The sequence below is a fragment of the Herpailurus yagouaroundi genome, unplaced genomic scaffold (genome assembly GCF_014898765.1).
Source record: "Herpailurus yagouaroundi ecotype Mexico unplaced genomic scaffold, PumYag 195, whole genome shotgun sequence".
NCBI lineage: Eukaryota > Metazoa > Chordata > Mammalia > Carnivora > Felidae > Herpailurus > Herpailurus yagouaroundi.
In genome coordinates, this window is record NW_024412426.1 from 5,911,782 (window position 1) to 5,939,118 (window position 27,337).

At 43.2% G+C, this 27,337-nt stretch overlaps 1 protein-coding gene across 3 annotated transcripts in view; it reads right to left on the bottom strand.

Moving 5' to 3' along the window:
* Positions 1 to 27,337, bottom strand: part of PTPN14 (protein tyrosine phosphatase non-receptor type 14) — a 172,778-nt gene that overhangs the window by 39,239 nt on the left and 106,202 nt on the right. For all 3 annotated transcript variants that reach the window (XM_040446456.1, XM_040446457.1, XM_040446458.1), the window contains exons 4-7: positions 9,576 to 9,673; positions 7,189 to 7,256; positions 1,277 to 1,347; positions 316 to 403 (exon numbers count right to left, since the gene is read on the bottom strand). In XM_040446456.1, coding sequence (XP_040302390.1) covers positions 316 to 403; positions 1,277 to 1,347; positions 7,189 to 7,256; positions 9,576 to 9,673 — 325 coding nt within the window. The remainder of the gene's footprint in view (positions 1 to 315; positions 404 to 1,276; positions 1,348 to 7,188; positions 7,257 to 9,575; positions 9,674 to 27,337) is intronic.

Genomic DNA, 27,337 nt, shown 5'->3' on the forward strand with positions numbered 1-27,337 from the left:
ATTAATAGCTGCTTTCCTGTCGCAGAACTGGACGTGACCGCATACCTTCCCAGGGCCGGTGGATGGGCTGGTGTTTGTCTGGTACTCACTCAGACGGTTGTCTTACAAACAAGATATTCTGCCCAAGACCATGGAAAACTTCAAAGTCTCTTAGTTAAGAAGTGTTTGCTTTACCTAAAGTAAGCAGGACTCGCCATCTAATGCCACGTAGCGATAAGGAAGCCAGGTCGCTCTGGTCGGTTGCCTATCACTAGTTTTCCAACCACCTGAGCCATTCTGAGAAAGCTGAAGTGAGGACAGGCCAGGCTATGTTACCTTCACAGGGAAGATCTCCTGTCCAAATCCATCCAAACGTTCCACCTCGTTGATGTACATGAGCTCGGCTTCTGAGGGCAGGATTCCACTAAAACCGAAACAGTGTCAAAGAAGGAAATGGTTAAGAGCAACAAAGGCAGTGGAAGATCCGACCCTCCTGATGGCAAATTCCAGAGCTGTGGTTTAGCTCCAGTTCTGGGAAGAGCAATCATCACCCAACTGTGAGGACGCGGTACATTACTAAGTAACTCATTAACATATTCCCTACCAGCCTTTACTCAACGGGGAAGAATCAGAGGAAGGTAAAGTATTTAATTAAGAGCCACAGCCCTATAAACACTAATTATTCCAGACATCCCTGTGAATAATGCTGCTTGCTTTAAAAAAAAAAAAAAAAAAGTTATTTTCTCCCACCTAGGAAAAAAAATCTCCACTGTTAAGAAACAAGGAAAAAGTTTATGAGGATGCTATTTTGGGAGCCAAGTGGCCAAAACGAGAGAGAGCTTAGGACCACTGCACAGGTCCTCTGAAGTCGGAAGGAAGGCTGCTCGTTTTCCACTGGTCCCAGAGAGCTCCACGTAGCCCTGATAAGAAGTTTTCAGGGCCTCCTCTCCCTCTTGACCTTGACTTTCCCATCCAAAGCAGATCTTTTAGGTCTTCACTCTTAACTCAAGCAGCCCCAGTCTCCCCAGCTCTGGCAACAGAGTTTTCGGAAGGTCAGAGAGAAGAGTTCTCCTGGCTAACAGCTTCACATCTATGTGGGCTTGCTGGTGTGGAAAGAAGAAAAGGAAAAAAGAAAGGGAGAGAAAGAAAAAAAAAAAAAGAACAGGAAAACAGGGAGGCAGGGCAAGCACACAGCTTATGAATCTATTTGCGCGTCTGGGAACAGGGCTGAGCCACGTGCAGGATAGAGCACAGCCGGGGGCCGGGGGTGGGAGCCAAGTGCCTTGGCGGGCCCTACCTGTGGGCTTTGTGTTCTTGGGCTACCTTCTGGGTCAGCTCCTCCAGAACGGCCTCCTCCAGGGCCAAATCCTATCAAAACAGAAGCAGTTGAAGTCATTTGCTGTTTGTTAGGAACAAACCTTAGAAGCTCTGTTCTCCAGAAGGTTTTCCTGATTAGCCTCACTTCATCCATCTCCCCTTTACTCCTTCATATTGAAAGTTGTCCATTTTCGGGCTGACAGTCCGTTGTTACTTTTAAACATGGCTCTCCACTATAACTTAGGTTCTCCACTTATAACTAACATGCCTCTTTCAAGGCATAGTTTGGGTAGCCACCTAAATTCTGGAGGGTATAGGAATAGCTCTTTTTTAATTTACCTTCTTCTTCTTTGTCTGCCTCCCAGACTCACTTTTATTGAAACTGCTTTGTCAGTACTTACGTATTTTTAACAATCGGGGTATGAATTTCCAGCCCATTATCCTTTCAAAAGCTGAGCCTAGCAAGGGGCTGTGCCTGGCCTTTTTGTCCACCACCACAATATCCGGGCACTAATTCAGAGCTACAGAAGGCAGAGAGGGCTCATTCAGATGTTACTTGACAGACCCTTGGGAGCAGAGGCCATGATGGCTACAAGTAGGGAGTTCTATAAGCTAACGGTGTGTGGGAACCCGCTGGTGTCTCCAGCACCTAAATCCCAGGGCCCTGGGGCCTGTGGCTCCTGTGGCGTTAGAGCTGATCGCACATACCTCTTCCCAACACCCCTCCGCTGACAGTGGGAATGTATCAGGGATTGTTACACGTTTACCAGCACAGAACTGTCTGGGATGGACGGTCTGAAGGAGTAATTCCAAGACAGGGAGACCAGAGCAACCAGTTCCTGAGACTCTGACAGGCGTGGTGATTCCAGAGCTCCCCGAATTCCTTGTGGTAGCCTGGGGAGGCTCAAGCCGAGGGCCAGCTGCCTCAGACCTTCCTAGGGGCCGGTTCCACACCATCTGCCCCAGGTCGATAAGCACCCCGACGAGGGCAGAGATATATGCGCCACTTCCCTCTGAGCTCCAGAAGGGGTGTCAGAAGGGCCTCTGAGCTACGTGTCCTGGTGAGGCCCTCTGAGGCTCATCGTAGACACTGAGGGTGGAGGGCTGGGGGCTGAAGTTTGGCAGAAAACATCCCAAATGCCGATTCCCTGGATTCGAGAATACTATCTATACCAAGATGGCCTCCAATTTAACAATTTTCCGTGGATGAAACCCCACCCCCAAAAAAGGTACACCTCAAAACTGCAAGAAACATCCCATCTCAAATCAGGGAAACATGAAAAATCACTATCTTTTAAATCTGGAAAATGAGGGTGTAAATGAGGTGCTGGAAATTGTATAGCCCTGCAGACGGTCACGAGAAACCTCGGAGAAGGTGCAGGCAGCTTTTATTTTCTGTGCATTAACTGATTAATTTGCTGTTTTCCTGTCTAGCCATCCACTGAAATGACTCAAGTCCACGACAGGGAATAAGCACTGTTTTTCGCCGGGGAACAGCAAAGATGCCGCGTGGCTTGCACACGGGAGCGACAGGTGTGCATCCGGGTATTGTGTCGTAGTCCTAACGCGGTACTAATTGTGAAAAGCTCATGAAAGGCATGTGGCCGTAGGAGAAAATAAAGAAAGGTAAGCGAAGATCAGAAAGTGCCCCATGAAACCTCAGCTTCCTACTTTGAAAGGAGAAAAGCCCAAAGGTGCGCCTCTGCTATCCCACTCCATTCAAGCGCCTCCATCTGCGTGTGGGGCCTCCCTGAGGTATGCGCCCTGCCACAGGGAAGGCGCGAGCGGCCCTGCGTGAATGAAAAATGGCAGAGTGCATGCCTGTACACAGCGGCACACCTGTGGAGTGCCCTGGGTACTTCGCTTTGTTCTTTGCTCTGCCTCAGAAATGCCATTTGACGAATTCGGTTGCTTTCGTAAGATCAAACAAGGCCATTCATCCCATCTTCCCTCCCCCACCAAAGGAATGTAGTCTTCTCTTTGAATTCTCCAGTGGAACCTCGCAGAAGGTTTACAACCTTCCATGGCTCCCCACTGCCTGCTCAATTAGGTCAACACCTGGGCCTGGCATTCAGACCATTCTTCGGCGTGACCCGGCCTTCCCTTCCAGGCCTCCTCTCTCAAAGGTTCAAGGCCTCAGGCAAACCCTTCTTCCTAACAGAATGCTTGTATGTCTCCTGACACACTCATGCTGAGCCTTCCTGGAAGAAACACCAGGGGCCCATCACACTGAGTGAAACGTCACCCTGTCCTTCAGGTTTCGTCTCAACTACCGTTCCCTTGACCGGGCTTCCATATTCCCCCATGCCGGATGTAGTAAGCCTTTCCTCTTCCACTCTGAGTGTGGCTCATACAGCCCTCCCCACGGCTGGCCTACTGTCTCTCTTACACAGTTATCCGGATGCTCATCTGACCCTTCCTCCTTCACCCTCCCTCTTCTTCATCACAGACAGGCCCCTAACGGCACCAGCTCTTCTCCACATCACTTACGGGCCTATCACGGGGCTCTTACATGATGCCCACTTATAAGCTCTCCATATGCAGTAAGTGATCAATAAATGCTTACTGAACTAAACTCAACAGGCAACTCAGTAGGCAACAAAGTTTCACGTCGTCAAACTGGAGTTTCTAATCACGCAGAGCAGGTTAATGATCGTTTGCACCTTCTGCCTGTCCTCTGCTTACATTTCAAAATTCGTGGAGTGTTGCTGCCCGAAAAGCACAGTCTTCAGCCTCCTTGTGCTTGCATGCCAGAGACAAGAGGGTCATGCTAATCATAAGACGATGACGATGGCAATGACAAGGACAATTACTTCCTGAGAATTCACCATGTGCCAAGTAACGTACATCACGTGCATTCTCTCCTTTAGTTATCCCAGCTGGAGTAGGCATGCTGTGCTCATTTTTAGATGAGAAAATGGAGGCTTTGGTGAGACAAATAATCAAATTTTAAAATAAACTAAATTAAATAACGGCCCAAGTTCACATAGCCGGTAAATGGCAGCCAGGACACGGGCACAGAATGCTTGGCTCCTATAGTGTGAGCCACCTGACCACAGGCCACAGTGTATCCAGGGTACAACATGGGGCAGAATGACAGGGCAGAAGCCCAGGAACATCCACAATTCAGATATACACACTGACATCAGCTTCTGTCACAGTGTCTTCAGTGCTGTCCAACAAGACTTTCTGCAATGATGGAAATGTTCTATATCCAAGCTTTCTAGTACAGTAGGGTTAGCCACCCGTGGCTACTGAATGTTTTTATTTTTTTTAAAAGTGTATATATTTTGACAGAGAGAGAGAGAGAGAGGGAGGGAGGGGCAAAGAGAGAGAGGGAGACAGAGAGAGAGAGAGAGAGAAACCCCAAGCAGGCTCCACACTGCCAGCGCAGAGCCTGATGTGAGGCTCAGATTCACAAACCATGAGAGCTTGACCTGAGCCAAACTCAAGACTCGGTTGCTTAACCAACTGAGCCACCCAGGCACCCCTACTGAGTGTTTTTTAAATGTAGCTAATGCAACTGAGGAACTGAATTTTTAATTTTATTTAACTTTAAGTAACTTCAATTTGAATGTATATCGCCAGCCACATGTCACAATGTATGTAGCTACTATCCCAAGGAGGGGAAGTTTGGATCCAAGAATAACATATCCATATTCATTCGTTCACTGTGAGATTTAACGAGGTCTGTGCTGTTCAGGTATCTGATTTGCTCAGAGCCCAATGGAGACCGTCATATTCTGGAAAAGGTGTGATACACAACTCCTTCCAGCCTTCACAGACAGCACTGGGACCTGCCAAAGCATTCTAACATCTACAAACTCGTAAGTATCATGCTGGCAATCACCATAAAAAATTCTAAATAGCACCTAAGCCTGGTCTCTGCCCAAAGGCTAGGTGAGTAAGAGCATTTTAGGAGACAAAGGTGAAAAAAAAATTGTGGAAAATTCTCAACCCAATTGATTATCTCCACTAGCACAAAAAGGCACGCTCTCTAAAATTCTAAGGTGTGAGCTTCACTTTCGTCTCCCCAAGCGCGCTGGGGAACCTCTGAGATGTTAGAGATGTTGGTTCAAGCATGTTGACACCAAATCCTATGAAGAGCTTCTGCGCCAAGTAATATGCTAATCTCTTTGAATGCAGGTCAATTTGATGGGTAGAGTTAACAAGGCATGAAAAACAACAGATTTACCAGACGATACAGATGTTTTCTTGGCGGGAAGAAGAATAAGGACAGAGTTATTCATGAAACCATAGAGATCTCGCACTATTTCCCTAACCTGTAAGAATAAAGGTTAAGTATGCGGCAACCTAAGCTCATCTCAAGCCCTGACAGGGATAATGACTACAGCCTTACATATGCTAGTCTTTCAAAACTTGAACCCTTGTCACCAGACACACCACTTTCTCCCATGTGCCACAGCCAACTGGATGCCAAGTTCTGCTCGTTTGATTTCCAAAATATCTCTTGCTTTGCTTTCGTGTTCTTCTTGTCACTCATAATACCTAAATTACCTCCTGCCCAGAACACCATGATTCTCATCTGACCTCCTTTCACAAACGGTCTTACTGCTCTAATCCAGCGGTTCTCAAAGTGTGGGGTCTATAAATCCCCAGAGTCCACGGGTTCTTAGCCCTGAGATGTTTCATCTCATCTGCTGCCACTCCCCTCTGCCACTCCTGAGCGACAGTCAGATTCACCACAGACTCTTACACGATCACTCATGCCACCCTGCCCCTGCTCTTTCCCTCCATCTAGATCATTCCTTGTTCCCTACCTGTCTGCCTGCTGCAATCCTGCCCACCCTCTGAGACACAACTCACCCACCATTAGTCTTTAAGCCTTTCCTAACCGCACCCCCCCCCCCCCAGCAGAGGTAACCTCTCTCCACATAAAATCCTGACTGCACTTTATTACTCTTGGCTTTGCATTCTGATTTTGCAAACTTCCTATTTACTCAACTATTCGGCCGCTTCCCTGAGAACAACCACCGTTCTTATATAACTTTATTTCCTGGTAGTTAGTTACCCAGGCCAGTGCTTTGGGCAAAACAGTTGATAAAAAAATAAGTGATGAATGATCAGGGTTTCTAAAATCAGAGCCAGGATACTGCAGCAGGTATAGCTTTTCAAACATTTTAATTCCTCCTCATTAAAACTCTTCTCATTTACCCCAAAGCTTCCAAACAGCAAACATACATTCTCCCGGGATTAAAACCTAGCCTCGTTCCTAATTTAACCCAAGACTGGGCATTTGACTCCATTGACTCATTCAATGAAATTTCACGAGTGCAGAATATACACCAGTTAACAGTAACAAGACAGAAAGGGTATCTGCCTACGGACCACAGAGCTGACGTCCCGGCTGACAATCCGTCAACACTGAACACGTTTAGATACTGAAAGGGCCCTGAAGAATGTGCATAGAAGGTGATTTAGTAGGAAGTGGTTGATGGCTGGAGTGTATCATACAGGTGGTCAAGGAAAAGGGAGTCGTCTTTGAGGAGGTGATACCTGACTCAAGATTTCAATGTCAAGTCACAGAAAGATCTGGAGCACAGTACTGAAGGCACAGGAAACCCAAGGACGAAGGTTCTGGGATGGGAACAAACTTGATATGTTCAGAAAGTTAGGAAGAATGCCATGGCCCTGGAGAGGTGGACACGGGGACTGGGGAGAGGGGTGTCAGGGGACAGAGGTGCCTTGAGGAGGCGGGAAGAAGTACCTTTTTCAGTGTTTGTTTATAAAATGCGTCCCCACTTTATAAATGCATGGACTTTCCTCCCTGGGGAAATATACGTATGTAAAATCCTCTGAGATTTTCAAAGGAAACAATTAAACACCCAGAGAAGGTAGAAAATTAATTAAGAAAAAGGAAATCACACTTACCATAGGAAACAGCACATATTCTCTGAGGAAATCTTGAGAATCAAACTGATTGTAGTCTCCAAAATCAGCTGAGAATAAAAGCGGGGGGAAGGGTAGTATTTATTACATGAAATTAAAGATGGAATAAAGCAAGGGTAAAATTATCGCCACATTTATTATTCCCACTTCGTCCTATTTCTTCACTATTCGATAAAAAAAAAAAGGGTGCCACGACATGTTTGATATTGTTACCACTTTTACTTAGCAATACTGTAAATATCAGCATGTGAACCCTATTACACAATTTTCTAGGGGAAAAAAATGGGGACATTTGAAAGCGATCCCTGAGCTATTTTAAAAATTTGAAACAAACCTATACTTATGTTTTTGTTAAATATGCACCAACACATTATCTTAAGAATATCTGCCAAGGGGGCTTTTTAACTCAAGGTTAATTGGGAGAACTGAAGAGCCAAACCCATCTGCAACTTTTCATATATTTGCAGCTGGAAATTCCCACCGTAAATCACCGTTGGCAAGCAACCCTGCACATTTTTACACCTCCTAAACAAGCTGACATGTTGCAAGATGCCAAAAATTCTGTTTTGTCCTGTTTTCATCTCACCATGGGATGTCTGAGCACATGCAAAAAGAAACTGTGTCTATATTATCAATCTATACATGCCTTGCATCTAATCCTACCTGCTCTCAAAAAAGATCAAACTGCATACAGACTTAATTTCATGCAAAAGATCTGGCATCAGGCAGAAATGGGTGCAGGTATCTTTGGGGTACAAGAGATACAGAATGCAAGAGTCCACACACAAGGCCAGCGTCCACACATTGCTGAGAAGACAGAGACGCACCTAAGAAACTCAGCATTTAACTAATGAGCAATTAGGTGAGGCATTCAGGATGGCAACAATCACATGCTCGGCCTGTCTTCAAATTTACTCATCAGTTACTGTATTTCATCACGACGTATAACTAAGTGGATGTGTCTTCCTAAGGGCCCAACAAGGGTTCTTGGGAAAATTATTTTACAAATATGAGAGCTAGGGGAATGGCTGGCTTCAAGACCCCAGCGAACAGAGAGTTAGTTCACCAACTTCCTTTAGCCTAAAAGCTATCACACCAGGATCTTCCAGGATCCAGGAGGCCTGTGATAAAGCCAGGGATTGAAGAATAAGAGGCCAAAACGAGTAATAAAGTGAAGGAAGGAGAAAACTTTTTAAAAAGAGAAAGATCCAATTTGCAGAGGAGGGACACAGTGGATCTTCTCTCTCTTCTTCCTACTAAAGGGGGTCTTCTCCTTCATTTTGATGATCTTTCTCTTATGACCACTAACCGTCCTTTCGTATTGTTCTGGGCACCGTTCCTTTCCTTTCCAGTCTTTAAGCAGAGAGATGGGATACAACATATTTTGTGTATTTTCATCCACAAGGTAACGATAGCTAACTACTGGAGTCGTACGTCCAACAAAAATTGCTAAACTGCTAATACTCCGGGATGAAAGAGATCAAAGGACGTCTGCCTCTTTAGACATTCTAGAACCCAAAAGGTTCAACTTCAGTTCAGAATTTGGGATGGGAAGTTCAGTTCACAGCTTCTACAACAACAGTCCTCACAGCAAGGGCTTGGCGGCTGGCATTCCGTCTGGACACGAAGTGATTTTAAAGAAAACAGTCTCTGAAAGGGAAACCTGTTTCTTTTAAAAAATTATATTTTATCTTCTTGTTTCCAATATGACTGAAGGCAATTAAGGCACCACTCAGTTAAGAGTAATGTATAAATATATGTAAAAGTCATGTGACATATTTTACATAAATATATGTAAAAATATATGTAACAACTTATAAATGGTAAAAACAATCGCTCCCATAACTCGAAGTAGGATAGATTGAAAGATGAAGGTACTTCACTATGTGTTTGTTGCTTCGCAATATCTATCTATCGATGCCATTACACATACATACACATATGTTCCTCTCTTTAAGTGTGTGAGTATAAATTAGACTGCAATATTTAAAGCTATCACACTTGAAACTGATGTGAAAGTCAAAGAGTCACGACATGAAGCCACAAAATATGACCACACTGGGCAGTGGAATCATTCTGAGAAAATGTTCCACAAACCCTGCATGTAGCTTTAATTAAAGTCAGGATGAAAGCTGCTATTTCTTCAAATAAAACTACAATTACACAAGCGTGAGCAATTTGCAAGCAGCCTTGCGAAGTCCACCAGCCTGCCACCAGAAATCACTATGTCTGCGTTTTTAACGTCTCTTGAAATGAAAAGTGAGAGTTACCGAGGGATCGTTTCAGTAAATGCACTTTTTTTCTCAGAGAGGCCAGCAACACGGCAAACAGAAAACGCGATCTCGCGGGCCGGCCGCCACGCTCCTTACCTTGCACGGCCAAGCCGGCCAGTCGGATCACCTGCTCCAACGCACACCGCAATCGCCCTTCAAGCACGTCCTTTTTGACTTGCAGGTAATACTGATACCTGTTTATGGGAACAGAGGAACAAATAACCTTAAAAACACATACTTGGAATATGTTCCCACGACATCGATGTCTTGCTGTATCAAACTCTGTGTGCACAGCGGGATGCACAGGTGATGCTGCTAAAGGTCAGCTGTATTAAAGATGGAAAGTGCCCTCTTGCCGTGTTTATCTTTCTTTGATGTGGCAGGTGCCACATCCCATGCATTCTCAGTTTGAGAACATTCTCATCAAATCACTTCAGTGTAGGTCCGCAGGATGAAATACTGATAAGGACCCATTCCGCGTCACAGACATCAGGAATAAAAATGTTCTTCCACACCTGGCTGCCCACAGCAACACAGCTGCCCAGCCTACATTCAACAGTGGGGCACTCCCAAAAAAAGTTCTAGAAACATGTCATTTTTTCTTTTTTTTTTAAACTCAAAAGTTTGGTAGAGCAGAACACAAAGAGGCCAAATAATTTGGCATTCTGCTAATGGATAGGATAGAGCTTCCGAGAGCGAGGCTAACCCTACAGGTCTGTGGCTCACAAAAATCCAACCCAAAGTACATTCTCAAGCCAGCGCAGCGCAGGTGAACAGAATGTGCCCATGTACAACATCAAACCTCAAAGTAGACCACTGCTCTCAGAAACCAATAAATACAGTGTATTGTTTCCTTGCCAATAACACTGTATTCTTAGAATCACCTACACATTTAGATATCTCCTCACCCCAAACCTTTCTTCCTAGGACCCCACTTCCCTTGACCATACTCTTAAAACAGTCACCTCTATAACAGACTTTTCCTAGCACCAATTCTTGGCAAATGCTAACAACCTTTCTGCTCTTGGTAACCATGACTTTCTACTTTTTCTAAACTTGGACATGTCAACGCAGGGAGTTCAAGAGTGATCCAAAGCTCAACTCTTTTAGAGAGAGGCAACAAACACTGAGAGCTAATTATTGCTATCTCTACCTTGTTATCATGGATGTCATTACATATCAATCCAATGCCTATTTGAGGGAAGGACTCAGGCTCCCTGTCTCCTCTAATGGAGTCTCTATTTCTTCTCTCCTATTGGGTCTGCTGGTCAGGGTAGAGACAACCATGTCAGGCTCTGGTGGGGAAAACCTATACTCAAATCAGAAGGACCAACGCTGAGTTATTTAAGACTTCTCTTTTGTAAAACTTAGCATGTAATAGACAAACACCCTGTTCTTCCTATACCCAGCCTAACTTTCACCTAAAATATTCATAATCATTTTACAGGCTCCACTACTGAATCAAGAGCTTTACTTCCCGTCCACATCAAGAAATGTATACTGGGGCACCTGGGTGGCTCAGTCGGTTAAGTGTCCGACTTCGGCTCAGGTCATGATCTCACGGTTCACGAGTTCGAGCCCCACGTCGGGCTCTGTGCTGACAGCTTGGAGCCTGGAGCCTGCTTCAGATTGGATTCTGTCTCCCCCTCTCTCCGCCCCTCCCCCATTGGTGCTCTGTCTCTCCCCCTCTCAAAAATAAATAAACATTAAAAAATTTTTTTTAAAGAGTAATGTATATAATAAGTGCCTGTGCTGATTCTCAGAGACAAGTCCCTGGTATGTGTAGAAAATCTCTGTGCCCACTCCGTGCCCTGAGGTCAGTGGGCAGGGCTCTGTCTCACCTAGTTACTATATATATCCTTAGCTGGTGAGAAGCATCATGGATTCTAAATCCCAACAAATAGGAATACAGGTTACACATAAGAACATGTGGTTAAAAGTCTTTGGTAATGAAGCAGCAGTTTCTGACAGTGCGCAATCAGTAAGGAGGAAATACTAGGTAGGATATTTCTTAAAACCCTGTGAAAGTGAAGGCACTGCCTGGGGATGGAGGAAGGGGCAGAGTTTTGGACAATCGTGTTTGATGGAAAGAAAAGGGGAAATCATAGCCTGTCTCTTCATTATTCACAGCAGAGAATCAGAGTAAATGAAAACATTCTGAAGCAATAATTGTGTCTGAAGTTAAAGAAACACCAAGAGTAAATCGAAACATCACAGACTAAAGAAATCTGGATCGCTACAGTTAAAATATGCCACATGTTATCTCCTGGTTTTCTTCTTTCACCTGTTCACTCAAGTTCTGTCCCCAGGCTCAAGCGTATTCAAGCTCCACCTCTCCAAACGTTTCACCCGAGGTGAGTTAACACTACAGAAACGTGGTCCCATGCGCTCGCATAATATAAGGGCCTGCTCTCTGCCCACTTTTCTCCCATCCCAAGGGGGAAAAGGTAGCAAGTTCTGCACATGGTACATGTCGAGGATCTGAGCTTCCATGGTTTTATTCGGCAAACCAAGAGCTCCAACAGAAATGGTTTACGTTAGTGCCTTTGCCTCAAGACACATGCACCCTGCCAATGATGGGCAAAGCTCAGGTTCTATAGCCTCACTTGAAGAGCAGATTTGTGTCTAAAAATGCAATCTGATGCACATTATTAGTTCATCTCCTGGGGGAAAGCTCAGTAGAACTTGAACCAGGAGGGAAAACATGGGCTGTGGAAGCTTACTTCCCATCCCATGTAACACAGCACATTCCCTGTTTGTGTTCCCTTCCCTCAAGGCTCTTCCTTAGTATCATCTGCCATGTTCTTTCCTTGTGCCCTAGCCTGACTCTTGGTTTTCCTCTGGCACCTGCCTTGTGCCTCAAGGAAACAGTAAAAGTTCCACCCATTTGTATGAGGTAACTTTCACTTCCAGAGACTAAGAACTGTATATGCTAACTAACTTGGATGTAAACTAAAAAAATAAATAAAATGGTAAAAAAATAAAAATATAGTAAAATAAAAAAAAATGAGTGATCAAGTCACAAATAGACATGGTGGAAACTCAAATGCACGTTACTAAGTGAAAGAAGGCAACCAAAGAAAACTACATACTCTATGATGCCATCTATATGACATTCTGAAGCAAAACTATGGACACAATAAAAAGATCAGCAGTTGCCAAGGGTTGTTGGGGGAGGGGAAAAATGAACAGAAAGAGCTCAGAGGATTTTTAGGAAATATTTTTAGTGAAATTTTTAGTGAACAGATGATATTATAATAATATATATCCTTATACTGATACATATCCTTATAATGATATATATTGTTATATTTGTCTAGACCTATATAATGTACAACACCAAAAATAGACTCGAAGGCAAAAAAAAAAAAAAAAGAGAGAGAGAGAGAGACTAAGAATTGCCCAGGAGTCTTTCATGGAAGATCTTTCAGGCTTATAACCGGTCCAGTTCTTAGATAACTGAACACCTCCTTGTGGAAACCTAGGAAAGCAAGAGGGTCCTAAGTCATCAAAGGATCTTTTAGGTGTCAAGAGTTCATTGTGAAAGGAGATAGACCTTTGAAGAGGAGCCATTTAGACTCTGAAGATCACACTTTCAAAAGTGGGGGAATCAGAAGAAAAGAACTATGAGGAAGTGTTACTTCATCTTACTTCCAGAGGATCCCGCTGCGGCTTTCTTCAGAAAAGTTAAAGGACATCAGAACCAAGTAAACAAAACAACCAAACAACAACAACAACACAAAACCCAGAATTTCGGGATAGGAAGGAATCTTAAGTTTACTGCAGAAAAGTACAATGGGAATGGAATTAGAAAGAAAGAAAGAAAGAAAGAAAGAAAGAAAGAAAGAAAGAACAAGAAAGAAAGAAAGAAAGAAAGAAAGAAAGAGAAAGAGAAAGAAAGAAAGAAAGAAAGAAAGAAAGAAAGAGAAAGAAAGAGAAAGAAAAAAAGAAAGAAAGAAAGAAAGAGAGAGAGAAAGAAAGAAAGAACAAGAAAGAAAGAAAGAAAGAAAGAGAAAGAGAAAGAAAGAAAGAAAGAGAGAAAGAAAGAAAGAAAGAACAAGAAAGAAAGAAAGAAAGAGAAAGAAAGAAAGAAAGAAAGAGAAAGAAAGAGAAAGAAAGAAAAAAAGAAAGAAAGAAAGAAAGGAAAGAAAGAAAGAAAGAAAGAAAAGAAAAAAGAAAAAAGAAAAAGGAAAAGGAAAAGAAAGGCCAACCAACCAACCAACCAACCAAAACCAAACCAGAACATACAATTTCAAGGCAGGAAAAGTGGTAAAGTTCACCCCCTTCTCCTAATCCTTCAACGCTGAATCTCTTCTATTAGCATCCACTCCCTGCCATCTTGAGTGGTTCTGACTCATTTTCTGCTCTACATGCCCAGGAGAAATGTGGATATTCACACTTATTAAGCACTTCCTGTGCACAGAAGTTGGTTAGGAGCCGAGGGACATCCTGGAGAGGTTGATGACTGTCAACAGGGGCGTGCTGCTTCTCTTGGACCACTGACGCCATGGTTCTCTCTCCAGTGCACTACTAAGGGCTCAGCTTTTAAGAACCAAAGAGTGAAGCTTTTTAAAAGGTGTTACCCTAGCATTATCTGCCATAGCTAGAGCCTTTGATCATGCAGGGCCCTTTAGGAATGTAACTTGCAGAAGTCAGCGAAATAATCGTAGTTTTTCTCATCCTGCCGATTCCAACTTTCACCTACAGTTATCACTTCTATAACATGTGAGGAAGTTCTAGTACAGATCCATTCCATTCCAGGCAACAATGTGTTCCAATTCACTAGCAAGGAACAGCAGCATTGTTCCCGGTCATTCAGGTTGGACGCAGGCTGAAAAACGAGAGGCTGAAGAGGCAGAGCTCTTTCCTGGAAGCCATCCAGACTCTGCGAGAATCTGAACAGAGTTAATGATACGCTGTTACTACCACACGGGACTGTGGATGTGACGATGTGAGACTGCAGAAACGAGAATGAAATGTGAACCACTTTGGAAACTGTTTGTTTGGTACGTTTTTGCTCAAAAGGCACTTTTGTAAAGTATGATAATTCCATCCTGTATGAAGACTAAATTAGAGAATACGAGCTGAAATTCTATTTCTAGAATGTTTGGTTTTTGCTTATTTTTGATTAGAGATTCAATTCTAACGGCAGTAAAATGTAACAGTGAATTCTATTTTGGAAACATGCAATTTCACGGAAGTATACTCCACCCTGTCATAGCTTTGGGTGGAGGGGGAAAAAAAATACACCAATCCTCATGCCAGGAAAGTATTTGCCAACTTTCCAAAGGGATCCTCTTTGAAACCCCGAGCTCACAAGGAAAACTTTTTAATATTTTTCATATTCAAAGACCTGGAAATAGCCCACCTGACTGCTGGGGTCCAATGAGTGGTTTTAGGTTAGGATTCCGCTCTCCCTCTAAGAAGTGGTGAACAAAACTATGCTTGTTGAAAAGAATAAAAAAAAAAAAAAAATAAATAAAAAGTTAAAAAAAAAACAAAACAAATTAAAAAAAACCCTGCTTGTTGAATAAAGGTAACATTTCTATTTTCAAAGTTTTTTGTTTTGTTTTGTTTTGAATCCACAAAGATTAAAATTCCGATTTCTCTACGTGAAACAGAAAAGCTTCCTGATAGTCCGTGCTATTAAATATTACAACTCAAAACTGACAAATAATATGAACCAGTCTTTAGATGTCTCATCTGTCTGGAATAGTTCCATCCAATCTCAAGAAAACAAGTGACTTTTCCAAGTTCCTTCCTCCCCCTAAGCTTCTGAAAAGAAATTTTTTTTTTTAAAATACCATACTGGGTCCCATCAATAGAGCATTCAGTTCTTCTGACCGTCGTATCAAAGAACTCTTTGAAAATTACACCCCATAATATCATCCTCAACATTTACAGATGTGCCGCTACGATCTTCAATCTCTTTTTAATTCATGTAAGGGGAATTTAAGTCCTTATGCAACTCTGCTCTATTTGCTGGTCTGTCGCTGCTTCTCTGATGGAGAAATTCCATGTGGTGTTCTGAAAAGTATGGACTGTACTACCGCAGAACCACAAATAAGGCGAGAGGAACGCAGAGGCCGAGTACATGTTGCTTTGAAAATATTTCTCCCACCCCTCCCACAAGAGAAATGTTCATTCCAAACCCAGTTCAACAGAAGTGCCTCCAACAGAGAACAGCTATGAAAGTATAAAAGCCTTAAGAGCTGGTCTGGGTCATGCCTCTACTCAAAGACTTCACATTGCCAGCACGAATCACAGGATGGTGGGGACAGGAGTGGGGGAGGCCACTTCTATTGCTCCAAATGGTTGCTCTCCATGAAGCCTCCCCACTGAGAGGGTCATACCCACTCACCTCCCTCATCGACTGTGCTACAGCTTTGGCGTCAATGGGATGGGGGTGGAAGTGACAGGTGCCACTCCTGAGCCGAAGCCTTCTGAGCCATTTCTGTTTCCCTCTGCCCTGAGCCGCACGGAAGGAAGGCAGTGGACACAGTGGTCATGTAAGGTGGGCAGGAAAAAGCCTTTGTTTCTGAAGGGCACAGAGATCCGCAGGGCATACATCGTCAGAACATGATTTAGCCCACGTTGTTTGATAAGGGAAGGATTTCCAAGACCCAAGTCCTACCCTTTTGTTTTTAGAGAAGAAAACCGTGTGGAGGAAGAAGAAATGACTTGTCCACGGTAACACACTGCTCTTGAAGGCAGGGCCAGACAGACCGGAGCTCAGAGCTCTCCTCCTGCACGCGAGGGTGGAATCTGATTCCCAGCCACTGCGGCCAAGTCATCAGTTCCACTGAAGTCTAAAAGTAAAAACGAAAATAAAAATGCCACTGCCTGGTGCTTTTTGTGATCCCAGTGCCTCTAGGGAAAGGCTTCGATAACCAAGCAACCTTCCTCCCCATTAGATTGTGCCACAGCATGTGAGACAGACACTGGTAAGAAGAGCTTTTCTGTAAAAATGTATTATAGTCATAAGTGGACCCATGGATTATTCGTATCTGTTGTGTTGGGTTTTCTTCCCACTAGCAGCCTCTGGGAAATTTCACTTTCCTGCCCCGGAGGTAGACAGAGGGCAAGAAGACCGAGCTATGCATTTAATCACTTGTGAACAACATTATAAGACAGAAAGGGGACAAAGTGAAATCTAGAGAGCTGGGTCTCTGATTGTAGGTTCCCAGAAGGAGAGGCTCTACCCAGAAATGGGTACAAACGGCCCTTAGATGTATGTATTTCCAAATGCAGATTTTTAAAAAAAAGTTTTTTAATTTATTTTGAGAGAAAGTGGGAGTGCGTGTGTGCATGCGAGCTGGGGAGGGGCAGAGAGAGAGAGAGAGAGAGAGAGAGAGAGAGAGAGAGAAGTTCAAGCAGGCTCCATGAGAGAGAGGGAGGGAGGGAGGGAGGGAGGGAGAGAGAGAGAGAGAGAGAGAGAGAGGGAAGCTCAAGCAGGCTCCACGCTGTCAAAAGAGCATGACACGGGGCTCGAACTCACCAGCAGCAAGATCATGACCTGAGCCAAAATCAAGAGTCAGACGCTTAACTGACTGAGCCACACAGGCGCCCCCCAAATGCAGAGTTTTAAAAAAAAAGCAGACCGCAGTTCATCCTCAGTAAAGACATCCGCAGTCTTTACTGGGTGTGATTCAGCTGAATCAAGGTACTTCTATATTATGGATCATGAAAAAGGCTATCTAGACTTCATTCTGTTACCACCTTACTTAGTAAACACCTGATGAGTTGTATGATCGGCACCTATCACCCATGCATCTTTTTACCCCCACTGCCCGAGGAGATCCGAGAGAGAAAGAAAATGCTTTCTCATAGTTAAAAATAGGTTACTGAAAGCATCCTGTAAGCTGTAACTATCGACCTGCATTACCACTGTTATTATCAGACAGCTCCTGTCTGCCTCTCCCTTCCCTACAGTTCAAGGTCAGTCAAACCAGCTTATCTCTTGTGCATGGTCAGTAGGGCTGTGACAACTTAGAGAGAGAAGGGCATTTCAATACCATCCCTACATTCCTCAGTCTGTGAAGGCTTTCCATCAACTACTGGGGTCGGAGGGGCGAGCGAGAGACAGATGGGTTGTCCTTGTGATCACGAGGGAAAGTGTAATGACTTGACCTGCCCTTTCCTCACTAGAAAACTTCCTTCACAGTCAGCCACGTCAGAAGAATCTTGCCAGAATGTACTGGAAACCAGCTCTCCCAGGGCAGAGCAGTATGTACCAAAACACTAGCATTGCTTTCTGGTTGACACTGGGCAAGCAAGAAATAAATGTCCAAGTTTCTACACTACGAAGGACAGGGGACTGAGGACAAGCTGTCCTAGAATTCTGGGGTACAGAACAGCAAGTGAACAAACATCATTTTAACCCTGAGATTGACCGAGATACCAACAGGAGAGAAAGAGCACATTCCATCCATTCCAAAGGGTGTTCCCAGCTATAAATCCGGATAATGGACAGGGTGGCTCACCCTGTTCTCCCGTCTGCGGGACCAGATAAACAGTAAGTACACAGGCACACAACCAGATAAACCTGACTGCCTCCTCCGTCCCCCTATCCTCAAAACCCCTGAGAAGATTTCAGTTTATGATTGTTCAAGTATAATAATGTGTTTGCTGCCTGACAAATGCACTATCTCAAAGCTTTTATACTTAATGAACGTTCGAGTTGACGGTCAATTAAAACTCTGCATTGTCAGGCAGACTACAAAGGCAAAACTTCTGCAACTGTGCAAAATTGAAATAACCCAACGGGGTTATTTGGGGGGGGGGAGGCTAAAACTATAACTCAAGAAAGATAACCTTAAAAGGGAAAGTTTGTCTCCTAGCCTTTTCACACCACAAGCCACTACATGCGCGTGCATGAAAATACAAACACGTGCATGTACTCAAACACACACAGACAAGACGGTCCCGGCAAAACTTCAATTCCAGAAGTTTTCAGCGTTCGTCGATCAATACCCTATTCTGCCAGAGACACCTTACTTCTTACGGAGACTCCTTAGGTTTCAGTGAGTCAAAGGATTGCAATTCTTTCCTAAAAAGGATAATGTTTGTTTAAATGCACACAAACACACACAAGCCTTACTTAGCTACTAGTGAAGAAAGGCCAATGATAGCAAGGTGTTGCAAAAGCGAAAAGCATGCCACAACCTGATCCTTGCTTTCTGCTCTTGAACTCCTGCATTAATTATAACAAATTACAGGGAATCCAAGTGCAGTTTATAAGTCCAATAAACTCCCTAATAATAGCCTATAATTTAATCAAGGGTTCTCTTTAAAAAATAAAAACTCTTTCACTACAATACATCAGAGAGGGAGAGAGAACACCCCAACACCACTTTTTCTGCCACCTTCAGTGCTCTTGGGTACAGATTCCTTTGTGGCATTCACATCGGGAGTACTTAAAAGAGCCAGACAGGCTTCACTGCTAGGGGCCGTGATGCCCTGAACTAGAAAAACATAAAAGAACTGGAAATACCTCGCCTTGAAAGCAAATACAGTCCTAAAAGCGTGTGACGTAACGTAAAATCTGAGTCTGTTTTGCTCTGTCTTAAAAATCTCCAATGACTCGGAGGACAGTTTGGAAGTTCCTCAAAAAGTTCATTATGGAGTGACCATACGACCCAGCAATTCTGCTCCTAGGTATCTCCCCGCGGGAACTGAGAACACAGGCTCACACAGAAACATGTGCACAAATAGCCATATTATCCATAATGGCCCCAATTTTAGGAAGGGGTAAACAAAATGCAGCCTGTCCATACAATGGAATATGACTTAGTCACAAAAAGGAACGAGGTACTGATACCTGCTACCAGTTGAACCGTGAAAACGTTACGCTAAGTGAAAGACGACAGACACTAGAGGCCACATATTGTACAATTCCATTTCTATGAAATGTCCTAAGGGGCAAATCCATGGATAGGAAGTAGATTAGCGGTTGTGTGAGGCTAAGAGAACAGGGGAGGGGGAAAGGAAATGTTCTGAAATCAGATAGTGCCAATGACTGCGTAACGTTGGGAATATACCAAGAACCACTGAAGGGTAGACTTTGAAATAGTTAAAATACCAAATGTTATGGTATGTGAATTTTATCTCAACAAAACATCCAATGACCTTAATCGGGAAAATGCTCACACTCCTGATACAGCTCACGAAGCTCCTCATGATCCACTCAGAACTCTTTTCTTTCTGACCTCATGTCTCACTACGCACCACATCCCCGAGCGGTGATCAGTTTACCGTGCTTCCCAAAACCCACCACACTCGCTTCCTCCTGCTCACTGTTTCTACTGTCTGAACGCCCTTGCCCGTCCTCCTCCATTTGGACAATCACTTACTCACCCTTCAAACCTCAGTTGAAATTCATCTCCTTTCATAAAGCATCCCAAACCTCAACCGGTTAATGGCTCCTCCCCCCAGCCCCCCCCAGTACCTCACCCACGTCTCTCCTGCAATGTCATCTACACCTCCCCCATTCCACCACAACGCCCTCACAGACTCGAGACTGGGTCTTATCATTTGATGTCAGTACCTGGCACTAAGTAGACACTCAGTAAACATTTCTGAGTGGATGAAATACTGACAGAGGGAGGGAGCAAGGGAGACTAATCACCTCATAGTGAGATTACTAGATGTTATTTCTAAGGTACGCAAGAGGCCCCTAAAAGCTTCAAAAATATAACTCACCACACACTAAGCAGGAAGCCTTAAAAAACTTTTTGCTTTTCAGCAAAGGGGAAAAAAAATATTCCTTCAAAGACCTAAAAGAGCCAATACAGTATTGAAAGAGAGCAAAGGTGACACTACCTGATTTCAAGAGATTATGAAGGCAAAGACAAAACGGTGTAGTATTGGTGAAAGAATAAACAAACAGATCAACAGAACAGAACAGACAGTCCAGATATAAACCTTCATAAACAGAGTCAGCTGATCTTTGACAAAGGTGAAAAGGCAATACAATGGAACAAAGATAATCTCTCCATGAAATGGTGTTGGAATAACTATGAATCCACATGCCCCCCCCACCCCAAAAAGAAAGAGAGAGAGAGAGAATCTGGAAACAGACCTTATCCTTCACAAAAACAACTCAGAATGAATGACAGACCTAAATACAAAATGTAAAGCCATAAGAATCCTAGAAGACAACAGGAGAAAATCTAGTTGATCTTGGATATGGCAATGACAGTTTAGATTCAACATCAAAGACACAATCCATGAAAGAATTACTGACTTTGTTAAAATTTAAAACTCTGTTCTGCAAAAGGCAACACAAGAGAATGAGAAGACAAGCCACAATTGGGAGAAAATATTTACAAAAGCCACATCTGATAAAGGATTCACCCAAAACATACAAAGAACTCTTAAAACTCAACAAAAAGAACCCAATTTAAAAGTGGGTCAGAGATCTTTTTTTTTTTTAAGTTTATTTATTTTGAGAGAGCATGCACGTGTGTACCTGTGAGTGGAAGAGGGGCAAAGAGAGGGAGAGAGAGAATCCCAAGCAGGCTCTGTGCCGTGTTGTCAGCACAGAGCCCAACGTGGGGCTCAAACTCAGGAACTGTGAGATCATGGCCTGAGCCAAAATCAAGAGTTGGATGCTTAACCGACTGAGCTACCTGGGCACCCCCAAAATAGACAAGGATCTTAACAGACACTTCACTATGGAAATGTATAGATAGCAAAGAAATACATGGCAAGATGTTCTGCCTCATGACATCAGGGAAATTCAAATGAAAACAACAATGAGATACTAACTACTACATACCTCTTAGAATGGCCAAAGTCCAGAACACTGACAACCAAACGTTGGCAAGGATATGGAGCAATAGGATTTCTCACTCACTGAGATCCTGTCGAGAATGCAAAATGGTGGTTTCTTAAACTAAACACACTCTTACCATATGATCTAGCAATCATGCTCCTTGGTATTTACTCAAGGGAGTTGAAAACTTATATCCATACACAAACCCACGCATAGACGTTTACAGCAGCTTTATTCATAATTTCCCAGACATGGAAACAATCAATACGTCTTTCAGTAGGTGACTGGACAAATAAACCGTGTACGTCCAGACAACAGAATATTATTCGGCACCAAAGAGAAATGAGCTGTCAAGACATGAAAAGATGTGGAAACTTAAATGCATGTTACCAAGCGGAAGAAGCCAATCTGAAAAGGCTACGCATTGCATGATTCCAACTATAGGAAAAGGCAAACCCATGGAGACAGTAAAGAGATCAGTGGTTGCAGAAGGGAGGATGAACAGGCAGAGGACATGGGCCCTTAGGGCAGTTAAAATACTGTGTATGATACTATGAGAATGGATACATGCCATTATACATTTGTCCACATCCACAGAACGTACAGCACTAAGAGAGAACCCTCAGGTAAACTATGGACTCTGGGTAAGGATGATGTGTCAATGTAAGTCATTCTTGGTAAGAATTCTGATGAGTGATAATACTGATAATGGCAGAGACTATGCATGTTATGAGGGCAAGGGGTATGTAGGAAATCTCTCTACCTTTCCCCTGATTTTGTTGTAAATCTAAACCTGCTCTAAAAAAATAGAAGCTTACAAAAAAGAAAAAAGTATTCCTTCAGTATGGACCATTTGTTTACCAGTTGATGCTTTAAACTATTTTCTGAGCGACTGAGCACCAACGAAGGAAGCCAGGGCTGAATCACAGTCAAGGACTACAGACTGCGTGAAATAAACCCTCATGGTGGGCATTAGAAGTACAGATCAAGGAGGAATAGGGGTCCATGCAGATTAGCATGACTCAAACCACTCCTCTACACTGACGCTGTAAAACATGGAGCCTTGTCCCTCTGATACTAGGAATAAATATGTCTTGACTCATCAGCTCAAACTACACACCTGCCTGCCCCCAAAATCATATATTCATAATATTACCGAGGACTCTGCTGTGGGAAAAGGGAGCTTAAGTTATTACATCGGTAAGCTGGGTGAGTCAACTCCCCAAAAACTTGTCTTCCTGGTAAAGAGCCAGGTTTGTGGCTAAGAAGTTTGCATAAATCCTTAAAAATTTGGTGAGCTAGCAGATGGAAGAGTAGGGCTGTTGTTCGCTCTATGCTTGGTCTGAAGGAAAACAAGAAATGAAAATCAATGACTCTGAGGCGAGAGGATCATCTCTGTGGATGGCCATGAATGCTTCCTTAGAGTCTCTAATTAACGGTAGCTCCTACGTTCTCAGAAGCGAACCGCTGAAAGAAGGGAATTCTTCTTGTCAATGAAGTAACGTCCCAGAAATGAGTAGGAAATACTATGGGCTTAATAAATGCCTGATGAATGAATGATGGAATCAAAATAATTAATTATATATCCCCAGAGACTATGATAGAAACAGAGGTTCCCAGCCTATATTAAGTCACATGACTAGACACAAAGGGTATCTGGTCATTACCCACGACCAGGAAGTTCAGTATGGATGGAGATGAATGGGGAGAAGACTGGATACTAGCATTCTGTCTTCTTCAACCCAGTTTCCTACCATCAAAGCAGGACAGTGCAAAGAGGGGGCCTTCTTCTGCTCTTACACATAGACTGTGTGCCAGCCTATACAACTCTCACATACCTGGTAGACTCAAGAAACAACCTAAGATTCTATATTGGTCAAAGGCAGTGACAAGCCAGGGAACACCTCCCAACTGTGGGGACCCTCCAGTCTAAGATAAGTGTTGGAAGGGAAAGATCTGTCATTGATTGTGATTTGTTTCTGTTCATGGTGATGGGCTGCGAATCCTGACTGCCTTTATTTTTGTCTACAGCGGGATCAAGACTAGACTCTGACGCCTCAGTACTCCGAATGAACATCACTTTCTACATCCTTCCCTCCAGCATCTCTGTCATCAAAACCATGACCCCACCCAGGTTTTGCCCCGAGAACTGGCCAAGTCTGATTTTACACTCTGGCTGCTGTTTTTACTTATTGACCAATCTAAATTTTAAATATTTCTAATCACTGGGTTTTTAGGTTAAGTGCTTAAACTCTGCAGGTGCCCACTCCCCTGGGGCCTGTCTAGTCACTTGATGCACACGTTCTCATATTTACAGCTTAAAAAACATATGAAAACTAAAAGGGTGACCCACGTTAAAAGCATATTTAAAAACACGGACAGAGCGCACACACATGCATGCACACACACACACACACACACACACACACACACACACACACAGGCTATATGGAAAATTCATCAGAAATAGCAAAAGAGCTGGTATTTCTGCCTAGAAGTCAGAACGAACTACAGGAGATCCCTTGAGATCCAATTGGATGACCTTTATTTCCATAGCATGGACCTACTGTAAGGCAAGTGCCGGGCCCACCCCTCTTTGAACCTGCCAATAAGGTCCATGTTCAACCTCTCCCCAATCACAGCACCTCAATATCACAGCTTTTATATATTTCTAATGATGATAGGCTCACCCATCTCCACTGAGCCCATAACTACCTTGAGGGCGCAACCACCCCTCTTTGTTCAATAATTCACAGATCCAGTAGATGATCCTCGACTTGGTAGCCATGCAAAAAGCATTATGATCATTTACTGACTCAGAGAAACCCAGTGAGTAAAAAGAATGCTTCTTTGGAAGCCAGCCACTCAAATAGTTGGCATAAAACAATATTGGACTCAGCAGCAAAATAAAATCCCCAAATCACCTAAACCCAGGTATTGCGTAATATAAAGCTTTTTCTCAGCCACTGAGTCAGAATATTTCATTCCATCCTCTTTGTTCCCACTGCATTTTGTAACTCTAACATGGTACTGATGGGGCAATTTGCTTAATTATGTAGATCCAACTTTGTTTCCTTGGCTATTTTAAAAACTTGGTTTGTTCATCTCTGTATTCTCCCTCAACATCTAGCATACTGAGGTCTTCACTGCACATTCATATTAGAGCAAGACACCATGACATCCATATGTGACGTGGCCTTCCTTAAAAGCCAGTTAAGTACAGACTATTCCTAGCTTCCTACATCGTTGCTAGCTTAGGCTCTGAAAGAAATAATAATAATACACCACATGTCTATCAAAAAGCTTTGGAGACTTGAACTCACCAGAACTGAAATTAAAAAAAAATTTTTTTAATGTTTATTCATTTTTGAGAGACAGAGAGAGACAGAGCATGAGCAGGGGAGGAGCAGAGAGGGAGACACAGAATCTGAAGCAGGCTCCAGGCTCTGAGCTGTCAGCACAGAGCCCGACGCGGGGCTCGAACCCACGAACGGCGAGATCATGACCTGAGGCCGGAGGCAGAAGCTCGACCGACCGAGGCACCCAGGTACCCCACCACAACTAAAATTTTAATCAATTTTTCTAGATGTTAAGAAATTAGAAGACTCGAATAATCCTGAGTTGTAACAGGGCCTTACATCCACAGCGTTGTTTTCCAAGTGTTTTCATGTGTAATATTTCATGCCATCTCACATTCTCAAGGACTCTCTAAGATGGTCATGACATTTCGCATTTACCCACGAGGAAATGCAAACCCAGAGAGGCAACGTGACTTGCCAAGGCTTCTGATTTTACAGTCAAGTGCTTTTTCATTATAACATTGTGCCTGTGTGGTCAAATGGCACAGCCTGTCATTTCTATAGGTCTGGGGCATGAATCTGAAAGGGAAAAACTGGAAGGACCAAAAAACAAAACAAAACAAAACAACTACAGAAAGTTATAAACACATTACACCATGAATCCGGGGACCATTTAGTGAATTTTAACTGCTGGGAATGAATACTTTTCTTCTGTAGAATCTTCAAAAGCTGCTGAGGATATCAAGTGTGGCAACAACTGCCAAAGATAAAATACCAAACCAGCAAACATCTCACTGCCCAAGAATCTAGCATCTTCCCATGCTGTGATTTCTGCCAAAATTGTGCTTGACATTTTCAGGCATGGAAATGTCTGTCTACAATTCTTCCTTTCAACCCCTGTCTAGGGCTCTAGGATTAAAGGACTAGATACTCCTTTTGTTGGATGCAATTTGAAAATAATTTTGGATGCCCTTTCTTCTTTTAGAGTGTGGTTTTCTAACTGCCCCAGTCTCTAAAAGCAATCTTTTTACAATAAACTTAAAGGTAGAAAATGCAATTTCCTAGAAAAGGAAATGATGATCTAAAGAGACAAAAGGCTACACACAGGTGGAAAGAAGCCCTTTGTTTAGGTATGGGGACAAAGAAGGGGGACTGTCAAGCAGAGAACTATAATTGCCACCTCAGAGAAAGTTTTTCATTTCTTTCATTTCACGGAGAAGGCTGCTCTAAACACATTCTTCCTTTTCATTAGAAGTTGAAAATTTTGGGAGCGCCTGGGTGGCTCAGTCGGTTAGGTGTCCGACTTCAGCTCAGGTCATGATCTCATGGCTTATGAGCTCAAGCCCTGTGTCAGGCTCTGTGCTGACAGCTCAGAGCCTGGAGCCTGCTTCAGATTCTGTGTCTTCCTTTCTCTTTGTCCCTTCCCTGCTCATGCTCTGTCTCTCTCCTTCAAAAATAAATAAACATTAAAAAATTAAAAAAATAATAAATCGAAAAATTTTAAACTATCTCATTAGTATAGGAACACACCAAATGCCTCTTTAGGAACTCAGAACTCACTGGGGCATTAAACCAAGAAAGGGTACCAGTTCAAAGGTCAAGAAAGGTGTCTCTGATAAGGCGAGCTCTGAACGGAGATCTGAAAAAAATGAGGAGCTGGCCTTATCAATATTTGGGGGAAGGATGTTCTGGTTCAGCCGATCCAAGGGCTTGTAGGAACACGCATAGTGGTATGTTCAACAATGGGAAGGGAGCCCATGTAGCAAGGAGCAAGCACGAGGACAAATGGTAGGGAACGATGGGGGAAAGGTCACAGAGGTGAAACGTAATTGAAGGATTTGGACTATACTAAGATGGCAAACCAGTGGAAGGCGCTGAGCAAAGGAGCCACATAAAGTGACACAGACTGAAAAAGAAAGGCACTGGTTGCTGTATAGACACTGGACCATAAGGGGCAAGGGTGGACATAGGGACAGCAGGCAGGAGACATGATGATGGACTAAGGTAGAGCAGGAGCAATGGATATGGGACAAAGCAGTCAGACTCTGGACATATTTTGAAGGTTGGATTTGGGGTAGATGAGAACAAATTCATGGATATCTCTGTAAGAGTTTCAGTCTGAGCAGCAGAAATAAAAATTTCAGATAAAGACTCCTCCTTTTGGGAGAAATGACAGACTGCTCCTTAAATTTGGAGAAAACAGACTTAACTATTGATTTAAAAAAATTATAACCACATTATCATTCACTAAAGCTTGTACGTTCATCAAACCACTTCAGTCAAACATTTGATCTCATCATTTTTACATTGAGGGGGGAGGGGACTCTTTTTGACATAATAATGGGTATCCTCCTTTTTTTCATCGTTCTTCTTCCTCTTCCCCATCCCCTAAATCCTCTGCTTCATATTTCCATATAGGAAATAACTTTAAAGAATGAAGCTCATAATATTTCTACCTGTTTTCTAAGATCTGAATTTTCAGTGCAGACCAACAATGGTTAGCTAAGAGTGTAGCAAGAGTGAAATGAGCAAAGGGTAAGTGGTAGGAAATGGGAAATGAAATACTACTTCTGTCTTTGGCAAAATCTCTGGGGAGCCCAAATCATGGCTACTTCCCACTTGATCCCCGTTATAAAAGTGACATACTTAAAAAAAAAAAAAAGCAGTATCATCTTCAAATTAAAGGTTAATTAAAAATAGTCTTTGCAGTACAACTTGACCAAAAAACACGCCCTAAAAAACCAGAGAAGAAAAACAAGTTTGTGTAATTAATATTTACAAGT